At 37.3% G+C, this 13023-nt stretch overlaps 1 protein-coding gene across 1 annotated transcript in view; it reads right to left on the bottom strand.

Annotated features, from left to right (window-relative positions):
* The window catches only part of LNPEP (leucyl and cystinyl aminopeptidase), an 84471-nt gene that overhangs the window by 44734 nt on the left and 26714 nt on the right, over positions 1-13023 (bottom strand). The window contains exon 2 of the mRNA XM_026498574.4: positions 4039-4879. Within this exon, the coding sequence (XP_026354359.2) occupies positions 4039-4879 (841 nt within the window). The remainder of the gene's footprint in view (positions 1-4038; positions 4880-13023) is intronic.

Here is a 13023-nt window from a genome sequence, read left to right as displayed (position 1 = left end):
CTCAGGGACTGGAGGTGGCTGTCTAAGATGGCTGGAGATGAAGCCACCAACGTAGCCTACAGCTGGCCACGGAGGTCTTAAAAAGGTTTCAGATGGAGATCAGTAGGAAGGGTGGTCATTAATTGCTATACATCATCTACACAGACTCTGGCTTCACAACAGGAAACCTTAAACTTACTTCTTATACTTTCATGAAGACTAAAAAAAGACGAGGCACTCTGTAGTATGACGGTTTCCTTTACAATCTTCAGAAATGAATAAAAAACTTTCCTCCCTTTCCTACAGCCCAGCAACAACACATGAGACTTTAACTCATATGAAAGTCCTCAATTAAAAGTTGGGAGGAAAGCACAAAAAGAAAAAGAGGAGAAAATCAGATTTTCAATTAAAGCAGAGGAACAAAACAGATCTGCATTTGGGAAGTCATCCAAACACGGCCACAGAATAATCAGGGCAAGTGTGGCCCTGCTGTACATATTTCAGGTACCAGTTAATATGGCACATTTACCATCACCCCTCTGGACATGATGGCCTCACTTGCTTACAGCTTAGTTTCCACTTTAAAAAGATACACAGAAAAGAGTGTGGGAAGACTCAAATCCTGCACTCTACCAGCCATGTGACCTTAGGCAAATCAGTAACATACGCCTCAGTTTCCTTATTTATTAAATTAGGACTGAGGTAGGATCCTCTGCAAACATTTAGGGTTTTTACTGGAATCAAATAAGGCTATTCAAAATAAAAACTACTTGTATGCCACAAAGTCCAACACAGATGTTTATTATAAAGGCTAGATAGTCATAACTCTTCATTCATACTTATTATTGTGTTTTTGTCCTGATAAGGATTTGCCCAAATAATTGTTTCTATTGAGTAAACTGCACAAAAGATAGCAATCAACATACATGAAACAATTTAAACATATTACGTTGCTAATACTCAATTTCTTCACTCCACTCCCAAATTCTTACCTAGTTAACAGAAAATTATGGGAGAGGGCCACAAGGGACCACGGAATAAAGTTTAATGATATCTGCAATATGCATATAGTCTACTTGGACCACCGCTTTATTAGATAAAAATTGGATCATAATGTTTTGAGACAAAGAAAACCTTAAATTATTGTTCAAAGGGATGCAATAATAACTATCTTACATAAAAGTCTCTTTGAGAAGGCTGCTGCTTGAGGATACTTATATTCTATCCTATCTATGCCAAATACCCTGAAGCTTATTCTCTCATTAGTGACTTCCTTTGCTTTCGGAAATACTAGCTGTACTTTGAGCACGACCTCCAGTAGTGCTGAAGACAACCATGAATTAGCTGGGGGTCACGTAAGAGAATTCTAACCACTGGGAGTAACCATGGGTAAATGAAAAAGTGGTGGGAACTAGGGAGGCAGTACATCATAGTGGTTAAGAATGGTGCCTCTAGTTAAAATGACTTTGAGGTCCCCCTCTGCTACCTGCTAGCCACAAGATGTTAGGTGAGTTGCTTTATGTACCTCTGCTTCATCACCTGTAAAATGAATAAAATATTAATATCCACCTCTTGCAGGGTTTGACAGGATGAAAGCCTAAACACAGAAAGTGCTTGGGGGAGTTTCTAGCACTTCAGTTCTCAGTAAATATGGGCTATTATTATCACTGGGATTCAGGGCACTGCACACAAAGTTCATTATGGCAGGTGAGGGATAGGAGATAAAACAAGGGCCAAATCTGGAAGAATCTTGAACGAAAAGAGGAAGTGCTGAAAGGTCTTAAACCAGAGACCAACATGGTTAGATGTGTATTTCTAGAAATAGGAGTCTGGCAATTGTGTGGAAGATGGGGGCAAGAGGAGAGGAAAGTAGCGGCAGGATTAGAGGCCAGGAGACCAGTGAAGAAGATGCCTTAAGAGTTCAAGAAAAAGAGACTGAGAAACGGAAGGACACAGAAATAAAACACATCCCCATCCTAAATTTGTTTACTAGTTCTTTTAGTATCAGTTTATTATCTAGAACCTTAAGTGTATCATCAACACCTTCTAGACCGGACTCCAGGTTCACTGACGACCTCTACATCTTAGATGACATTGGTAAAGTTCTCTGACCACAAATACATGTTTGACGTTTACATACACTGATTTTCCTATCAATAAGGAACATATCTCAATTATTTTATCTGCTTGTTTAAATAGTTATTACACTTTGGAGGGGGGATACAAACAATTTCTCTAATAGAACTATGCAAAATTAAGAGTTGGAGACCAAAAAAATGGCTCTGAATTATAGTTTCCAGATACCTTGAAAGGTATAAATAATCTCAACTTTTATCTTCCATCAAGATATACAACTATCTGGGGCATTCATTTTACTGAAGCAGGCAGGTTAACAGATTTATATATACTTTTTTAACAGCAGAATTTCATATACTAACTTGCTTTAATAGATTTAAAAACACTTTTTAAACAATATTCTATTTATTTTTAAGGAATTGTCTTCTCTATTTTTCTAGCATTTTCCACAACTTGATCTAGCCCACAGCAGGAGTCAACAAGTGACCAAACCCAAAATCACCTTTCTCTGCCATACATGTATTCCTTCCATTATATAGTAGTGGGCCCAAAAGACTCCAAGGGCAATAATCTGGTTAGAAGAGATGACTACTGGATTTGTCTTCAAGGTTTGTCTGCATTGTTTTTATGTATATCCTATAGTTCCCAGAGATGATGAAGATTAGAAAGGGAGAAATAAAGCCAAGAAGCCATGAGCTGCCATTATAATTATAAATTTGCCTTCTTTTTTTTTTTTTTTTTTTGGATCCTGTTTACCGTGTTGCAGTGCAGTTTTGCTTTGTTAATAGTGACATTTGAACAGGTAAAGATCTAGTTTTAGATCAGCGTGCAAGTAAAAAGGAAAGAAACATTGACCCACAAAGGAAATGGGTATAAGCCTGTCCTGGGTCACATTCACCTCAGGCAGTGCCCACCCCTACATCTCACTATCATAAATTTGTTTTTAACGTCAGATCTCATGCAAGCACCAGCATGCCGTTTGTTTTTTAGATAAAGGCAAAGAGAAAAATTACTTATCTGAATAGGTGTATAGATCTTGCTTTGTCTTTCTCCATTTAAGAAGGATCAAACCATTTTCTTAGGATAGATTTAAAATATTCATTTCTATTTTTCTCAGTACACCAACATACATTTGCCACATGGCCAGCATCAGTAATTCACAAACTGGCTCACAAAGTAATATGAGGAAATGTGCCAATCAAATTAAACAGATCTAATGAGGACTTCATATACATAAGAGAAATGACATTATTGCTACTTAAGAATAACCCATATGTAGTGTGCACTGCATCCTTCCAGAAACTGGAACTATATACTATGAATACTAAGATTAAACTGCAAAATACATAGTCTAAATAGGGAGCTGAATACTTTTATGTTTTGAATCACCTTTTTTTAAAACCAAATTAAGTCTCTCCTAGATTTTTTAAAAAATTCCATCAGAAATCCAAAACAGAGTGACTTTTTTAATGAAGAGCAAATATTAAGACCACGAAAAATGATATATGTAAGCATACAACAGTTCTTCCTGCCCTCTTTCTCCATCTCACTAAGCACCGCCTGAAAGCTCTGCACATCAGGAAAATAGGTCTTAAAAAATAATCCATACACTTCTGTGCATCTCACTGGGATCTTATAAGGTGACTGAAAATTAGATTCACCAGGATATGAAAAATCTCAAAATAACTTAAGATTTTGTGTTACAGAATATAACTGATACAATCCTTATCCATTTCCTTCCATTGGCATGCCTAACTCCCACCATGACATATGATATATGACATATATGAGCATGAGAGTTGCTAAAGGCTTTGACTAAGACAGAAATAGCATACTCTTCCAAATCACCATTCTACCATAACCTCCTAAATTAAAAAAAAAAAAAAATCCAGTTAATGTCTCTGGTGTGGGCAAAGGAATCCATCCGTATTAGGTAAGTCATCACAGAGCAAAGGAGGAGAATCATTTAAGGAGGCTACATACTTTTTCTCATTACTTTCATCTGTGTAGGAGATTCCATAAAACCCATAGTAAGATCTAGAGATATTCGCCGAATACTCTATCTTCAAGGTATAATTGTGTCCTTCAAGAAGGGTTTCAGGGGCAACAATGGCAATTTGTTCATGAAATGGGTATTCCAAGACCTCAACTTGTTTTTCTTGGCTTGAAACTGCTGACATAAAGGTCACTCTCGAAATATTATGGCCTGTACTGTGAAGAATGATATTCCATGTGTCCTGAAGAGCCTGAAGTGAAATTGTCACAGAACCCCTGAATGTCATCGAGGTTAGGTTTGGGTGTAGGCTAAGTTCGTAGCGTAGTGGCATAATGGCGGTGGGAAGCCTGATCTGTGCCCACGGAAACACCTTTCCATTTGTTGCAAGTGGCTGAATTAGTCCCATTGATTGGTTTTTTTTATGGCAGCCTTCTTTGGTAAAGGTGCATCTGGGCAGTAGATAAATCACCATGATTATAGAAACAGCAACCACAATAAGAAAAACACAGACCGCCATGGTCCTCGCAGACGGTACGGAACAAGTCCCATCTGGGCTCGGCCTATAGCCGGTTGCACTGTTCCGAAGGCCTGAGCTTCTGTTCATGAAGGACATGCCCAGCAGTTTTGCAGATGACTCATAATCCTCTTCATCCTCATCCATCTCATGCTCACCAAGACCCCGCACCAGCAGTCTCGAACCCCGGGGCTCATATTCCACCTCATCAGGCTCTAGAGGATGCAAACAGGGCTCTTTGGCTAAATCTACCACATCTGGTTCTTCCTCAAACATGCTGTTTTCAATCATATTCCTGGGGAGCTGAAGCAGATCTAAACAACCAAAACATAAGCACAAGGCACAGAGTTAGAAAAATGTTCATAATAAAATGCCTACTAGCAAAACCACATTTAATCTAAGAATTTTTTATCCCTAAGACTTATTTCTATCTCAGAGCTACTGAATTAAATAAGGTGCTTATAATTTTCTTGTGTCATCCCTTAAAAACTGAAGCATAAAGAAAAGTATACCACGGTCATGGAACAAGAAAGTTAAATAAATGAGCTAGTATCAAAAAAAGGCAGTGGAGACCAAATACTAATTTCCTTAATACACTCTGCCTAACGACCTGGGCCCTAGTCTTGAGCTGTAGAGGCCCCATAGTGGGCCTGGCTTTGGACCTGCTGTGCCTGTCCTCAGAGATCAGAGATGGGCCCACCCATAGTCTGGAGTCTGGTCACCAGAACCACCGGAAGTCCTGCCTACAAGATCTCAAATCTGCTTCTAAGGCACTTGTGGGTCTCTTTGCTGAGTCCAGCTCTCCCTACAGAAGAATACAAACTGGTGTCCCCATTTACAGGCTTGAATGATAGTTAAGCAACAGGCTGGGCTATTATTTTCCTCTGAAAGGGGGATGTTCCTATTCCAAAGCAAACTGAAAGTGGTAGATTATATAGAAAATTTCCATAATCAAGAAATCATTTGAAAATAAGACAAAAGAACTCTAAAAACCAGATACAACTACAATCCAACCTATTATTTCATGCTTCCAGAGCATTCAGAAATACAACATATTCCCCTCTGTAACAACCATATCATATACCATGAGTAGAAGTGGATCTTGAGTTAGGGTGGTAGTGAGAGCTTTTATAAACTACAAAGAACAACATTCTCCTACTTGCCAAAAATCAATGAGAAAACAAGACTCAAAAAGTAAAAAGGGTAAATAAATCACACATAGCTCAATCATTCCTTAAGACAAGTTCACTCAATGTTCTTTAAGAATAGTAGAAATTTAGCTTTTAAGGGATCTCAAAAGTTTGGTAATTGAAACCTCCATTAACCTTTGTCTACAAGGTACTTGATACATTATCATTTGTAACCCTCACAAAAAATTCTATAAAATGGCAAGTATAACTATTTCAGAGATGAGAAAACAAAAAAGAGAAATGGGTTAATTTAGCTTCATTAAGTCACAGTTGTTTTGACATAAAACTGATACTGAAGCCCAGGTCTAAAAATCTAATTCCAAATTTTAGATTATTTCCATTATTATACTGTATCCTCCTACTTCACTAACTGAATAAGGATAAAAGTTTATGCCTAAATTATTTCTTTTGTACTTGGCAATGAAGTTGCTAAGAATATTATTTTACCATCATCAGAACAAAACTTACCTAAAATTATTTAATATCTCAGTATCTACCTTAACAGAAATGCCATGGATTTTGTGTTATCCTACAAACAAGGAACAGTGGCAACCCATAATCCATGAAACAAAGTATCAATAAATATTAGAACAAAATTTAGTCTTGCTACCAGGTGTGGTCTGTGGACCCGCGCATCCTCATCACACTGCAGCTTTTTAGAAGAGCAGACTCTCAAGCCCCTTTCCTGAATTTGAATGTTAACAAATCCTCACGTGATTTATGTGCACATACGCTTGAGAAGCATGGGTCTCCCCCTTCTCTAGGGTCAGATCCCAGCCAGCACTAGACGCTCCACTCCTGGGTGTACTCTGGCCACATCAAACTGCTATCTCTGCTGAGACAAGACACACTGCTGTTTCAAGCTATCCTCCACGTGCCTATTCTCCCTGTTCCCCTTGCCTGCAATGTCATCGTTTCTCCCTTCCATCCCAGGATACCAGGTGAACACCTGTTATTCCATAACTCAGGTTGACTTGCTACAGTGTAAATTAAGAAAAGTTATTTTCTTTTCGTTTCTCCTTTTTCTTTGTTACAATTAAAAAATAAATTCTCCTTTCACTGCATGTCAACCCTTTCTGCTTTGGGGAACACAGAGACTCCATCGAGGTTACCTTTTCCTACCTCCCCTCTATCCTGAACTTCCATACCAGCCATGCTACTTTGTAAGTTTCCTTTGAATAAAACTTTTGATCACATTTTAAGTGTGGGTTTAGCAAGCTGCCATCCTCCCATCTCCTGTAAATGACCTACAAATGGAAGAAGAGTGATTTTAACATCCTGCTTTAGGAATTTCATCTCCTAAACATCCGATAGTGCCCCTACTTCTCAAGACAAAGTTTTGTTTTGTTTTGATGGCTATGTTTGGGGGGCATTTACTTCTTTAACAGAGCAAATATTGCTGTAACTGAACTTAAAAAAATTTTTTGAACTCTTAATGAACTCTTAGTGGTTAGAAATTTTCCGTGGGAAGGGGGGAGGAAATCGGAGGGGGAGACAAACCATAAGAGACTATGGACTCTGGGAAACAACTGAGGGTTTTAGGGGTGAGGGGGTGAGGGGACAGGCTAGGCCGGTGATGGGTATTAAGGAGGGCACGTATAGCATGGAGCACTAGGTGTTATACGCAAACAATGAATCACAGAACACTACATCGAAAACTAATAATGTACGGTATGGTGACTAACATAACAAAAATGTAAAAAAAATAAATAAATTTTCTGTGGTAGTTTTTAGTCCTGGCACAGTGAAGAGTAATTGCTTAATTTGCTTTTTCAAAATATCTAAAAGGCTTCTTCTGCCTTTTTTTTTTTTTTTTTTTTTTTTTTACCTCATATAGGAATGTTCTCTTAGCATTTGACCATGTGTCTTGTCTGTCTCAGACCTGATGTAGACAACAAGGAGGTCTGCACAGTATGGTTTATTTAGTGAATTTCTAAGCTAATTCTAGGTATAATTTCAGTTTACTTAGAGCACACCCATTCTTGAACTCATATCCCCTTAGAACTTTGGTTTTGTGTGTTTTGACTCCTCAGCAACGCCTTGTTTAAAGGCAAGTGGTATTCTACCGTCTGACCATTTCAGCATCACCTGTCTGCATTTCATTTACTTCAAATCTTTTGATAAGGGTTTAATCACATGTCTGCCAAATCCAAATACCTTACTTTTATTATTTATCATCCATTCAGATTAATACTTACGTAGAATTTTGATCTTTCAGAAATAAAATATATTGACTCATCTGCTGCAATTTATTGCACATTAGAGGCAAACTTTTATATATGTGTACAATATCAAATTAAATATATCAAACCAGGGGAAATCATTCTTGTCATAGGTAATTCATAAAGACTGTACTTCCAACCTATTTAAGAAAATTTTGCTTTGGACTCAAAGCGGTACACTTTGATCTTAGCATTGAATTGTAATGTAACATGATTACCCCTTGCTCTAATGGATTTATTTATATTAAAAGAAGGGATCCTACAGAAACAGGAAATTTTCTAAAACCTCTTAAAATCCACATATACATGCTAGCTATAAGACAAAAGCAAAGAACGTCCTAACTGACATGTTTCTGTTTTAAGTAATATAAGCCTACGTGGTATTAATCTAAGAAAACTGAAGACATTTCTTTTCATTAAATACCATAAACTGGTGCTCTTCAATGTTGTCTGTGGATCAGTGTCAATCCACAAACTGTTATCTGTCTGTGGCAGGATATATGTGGATGATTAGTATTTAAAATCTTTTATAGCAATTTGTCAATAATTTTAGGTATATCAAATTTAATCATTTAAAAATGGCACTTATAGTTTGCATGTCTGTTTTTCATTTCAGTTTTCCAATAATTCATATTTTTAAATGCTACAAAACTTCTGCAACAGATTAAAAATTAAAGAAAAAAACCTCAATTCTTTCAGCTAAGATAATAGGGGAAGCAATAGGTTGGATTGTCACTATAATGGCATCCAGGTGGATATGAAGTTCTCAATTATGACAGCAAAAGAGGTGAAAAGGAGGGAATGATTACAAGACATGTTAAAAAGGGAGAATACGTAGGAATGGAGGCTCCCTTGGGCCAGACAGGTCTGTAAGATGGAGTGACAAGAGAGAAGTATGTCAATTCCTAATATACACTCTGGCTTGGAAAACTGGAAGAAAGAACGCCATTCATTGAGATCGAGCATATAGGTTTTCAAATTCTCTCTCTTGGTTTTCTTTGCGGGGGGTGGGAGAATAAGAGGAAGAATAATGAGAATGGATTTAGGGGATGGCATTTGTTATGGGGCACAATATATTTAATACATCTCTCAGACAGCCAGGTGGAGATGTTGATTAACAGCTTATTACAGAGCTAAAGACCTAACTTCAGAAAGAATTTCAAATCCTGCCTCTTCCACTGACTGCTTGACCTCAAACAGGTTACCAAACATCCCTTCACTTCAATTTCCTCACCTATAAATGTGGAAAACAGAACTATTTTGTAGGACTGTTATGAGGATTAGGTCATGTGGGTCTGGATTCAAAACAGGGATCTGCATGGAAGATTAAGATTTCAGAATCACGTGGGTATACAAAATGAAAACCATGCAGATGAGTGAGACTACTGAAAGGGAGGTAAGAATCTGCATCAGCAATGAGGAGGTGGGCAGAGGAGAAGGGCAGAAAAGGAGAATACAAAGGAATGTACCACAGGTAGGAAAATCAGGACAGTAGCACCCCAGAAAACAAAGGAAGTTTTCATGAAGGAAGGGGTCAGCATTAAATGTCTTAGAAAAGTCACAGAAAATGAGGCCTAGACAGGCCACTAGATTTGGCAACCACGGAACCAGTGACTTTTATAAAGCACCTTCAGGGACATAGTAGGAATGAAAGCCTGACTTCAACAGTCCAAAGAGTGGAAAATTAACATAGGAAGGCCAGAGCTGCAGACTATTCCTTCAAGGTCCATAGTGATGTGTCAAGAAAAAAAACAGGGTCAGACTAAAGGAAAATATCACACAGAGAAGAGTTAAGCTCTTTTGTTTTGTTTATTGTTTGTCCGTGTTTAAGATGGGAACAACTTAAGCATGAAGGAAAAGTAATGAATGACAAAATGGGGAGGTGAAGGAGCAGACGAGAGGAAATGTTAGAATAACATTCCAGAGGGATGGGAAGGCATCACAAAAACTCCAGTAGAGAAATGAACCTTGATGGGAACGAGGCACTTCTCCTCTGAGCCTGGGAGACAGAAAGTGAAGACAGAGTGGAAACACGTATAAGCGCGTGAAAAGCTGAGGATGTGAACAACAGAGAGCCTCCATGTTCTCTGTGACGGAAGAATCAAGGCCATCTGCTCAAAGGCAGTTGTGGAGAAGGCACAGGTGGCTTAAGGAGAAAAATGAAGCACAGAAACAATGGCAGAGGACCAGGGAAGGATGACGCAAGGACAAAGTATGGCTGAGAAGTTCAGTACGCCCAGCAGAACTTGTCATACTACCAGTCTCCATAAATGCCTTTAGCGGTGCTTACCAGCCCAAGTCTGAAAGAAGAAAAAGCGTTGTATGGGTATTTTACCACAATTACAAAAATGAAAAAATAAATTCCAAAAAACTTTTCAAGAGTAGAGAAAGCAGATGGGTTAATTCGGGGTTAAATATGTAGAGAGGATGTGGTGAAAAGCTAAGGGGGAAATGCACAGGAGGTGCTGGCAAGAGAGAAAGTGATTAGCAGAGGAATTCAATTTAGAAAACACAACAAAAAGGAAAGCTGTGGCAAACAATATGGTGAACAACTCGAATTAAAACAAGAAAACTTCCCACAACTTTAATCCCTTGAAACTACCATTACATTCTCTGAGAAAATGAAATGAAATGGGGTGTATTTTCAAACCAACAAGCCAAAACAACTTGAAAAGAATAGGCCTCATTTCAACAAGGCTTTTTGGGCAAATGCAAGATTGCTGTATTCAATTAGGTAATATAGCAACTTGCTATATTCAAATTGGGCCTTAACAATAAAGAATTATGCTTCTTCAGAGGCCTCTCAGACATATTTAAACAGAGCTAAAAGCTTCAAGCATGAAGCAGCTTTTATATCCTCTAGATCATTTCCAAATGGAAACTTCATAAAATTTCTGAAGTGATGGCTAATTATCAAATAAAGTAATTATTTCCCCAATAAGCAATCCTCTGCCATCAAAAAGAGACTTGATTTTTTAAAAGTTTAATCTTAAAAAGGAAAGAAAACAACTAGAATTTAGAACAAAAAGTGATTTTTCTGTATAGTTCTGATCTGACAAAACATTACCCCCCTCCTCAACAGACACAAAGAAAACCCATTCATATTAATCACAACGTTCCTGTTAAGTTACACGGTTACATACAGCATTTTCTCACCAGAATCTGAAGAGAAGTCACTAACAGAGGACAAGTTTTAAAGATGTTCTCAATAGCCCCTTTTCCTGATATACCCTATCTGCTTACAGCTCAATATATGAGCAGTGTCATAAAATACTAACAAAGACGGTCCTGTATGCATTCCTACTTATACGTAGTGCTGTCTCAAAAACCACATTTAATTTTCCAATTGACAGGTCCAAGGTCACAACCTAGGATGCATGACCGAAGTAAGGTCTTTCTTTCTTCTGTCCTCTCTTCCACTTTGTCTCTCTTGTGTAGCATAAAGAGAACTCATGAACACTCTGCGCATCAATTTGAAATGCTAGAAAGGTTTCACTTTAAGGGAAAAAGCACACACCCTAGAATAAGACCAACTCTAGACCACATTAACAAAGTCTAAAACCAAGCCCTAACAAAACCCACAGGGCGAAAAGAATCTGGGGGCAGAGTTGTGCTAAGTTAGAGGAGCCTGAGAAAAAACCTTGAGCTTTCCACAGATATTCCCCAGCAAACCTACAAAGGGCCATGAGCCAGTAACTAAACTGCTACTAAAACAAACACTACTCTACAAAAAAAATTTTTTTTAAAAAATCAGCATCTCTACAATGTATCAACACTGTTCTATACATTATAAAAACACTATTATTCAACAAGAAATGTGACCAATAAAAAAATAAGTCATTAGAAACTGACTTTAAGTTGACCCAAATATTGCATTTAGTAAAAACTTCAGAGCTCCTATTTGAAATATATCTTAAATAAAGGAAAATGTTTTAAACAGCAATAATAACAAAGGAGAATACATGAACAGATGAGACTCTCAGCAGAGAAACTGAAACTCAAAAAAGAATCAAATGGGATGGGGGAAAAAGGAAATTCTAGGACTGAAAGGTTCAATATTAAAATGAAAAACTCACTGAATGGGACTTCATAGTAGATCAGAGATGGCAGAAGAAAAGAGTCCATGAACTTGACAGATCACTAGCAATTACCAATTTGAGAAACAAAGGGGAAAAATGATTGAAGAAAAATGAATACAGCATCAGAAATTTGTGGAACAGTATCAGACTGTTTAACACATATATAATAGGAGACCCCAAAGACTCTGAAAATAAAGCAGAAAAAATATTTGAAGACATAAAAGTTAAAATTTTTTTAAGTTTGATGAAAACCTATTTACCAGATCTAAAAAGCTCATCAAGCTCCAAAAACAAAAAATACAGAGAAAAATTATATCTAGCTACATCACAGTCAAACTGCTGAAAACTAGGGACAATGTCTTTTAAAAAGCCTAAAAACAATATGATACACACAGGAGAAAAATAATACAAAGAACGCTAACTTTTTATCATGACAATGGGGGCCAGGAGATGACAGAACAACATTTTTAAGGAGCCACAAGAAAAAAAAACTGTCAACTCAGAATTCTATATCTGGTGAAAATATCCCTCAAAAATGAGATAGAGACCTTTTCAAATAAATAAAAGCTGACAGAACTAATCTCAAACAGATGTGCACTTCAAGATACTGCAACAAAGACTCTTTAGGCCAGAGGGAAATGATATCAGACAGAAACTCAGATATGCAGGAAAGAAAGAATACTAGAAATGATGAGTAAGTTGTTAAAAAGTTTATGCTCTTTATTCTTCTTAAAATTTCCTTAAAGACTGTATATTAAAGCTATCTACTTAAAGCAAGATAACATGTGAGCAGTTTTTAACATACATAAAAATAAAAAATACAACAAGATCACAAAGAATAGAGAGGGTGGATAAGAGGAATTAAATCATATTTGTGAATTGAGAAGGGGAAATGGTTAAGTGTCCAGTGAGAAGTAGGAGGTGTAGAGTAAGAAGAGAGAAGGGTCGGGTGTAAAATGTTAAATGG

The sequence above is a fragment of the Ursus arctos genome, unplaced genomic scaffold, assembly GCF_023065955.2.
Source record: "Ursus arctos isolate Adak ecotype North America unplaced genomic scaffold, UrsArc2.0 scaffold_5, whole genome shotgun sequence".
Taxonomy (NCBI): domain Eukaryota; kingdom Metazoa; phylum Chordata; class Mammalia; order Carnivora; family Ursidae; genus Ursus; species Ursus arctos.
The sequence above is the reverse complement of the archived record's forward strand: the minus strand, read 5'-3'. Positions and strand labels throughout refer to the sequence as shown.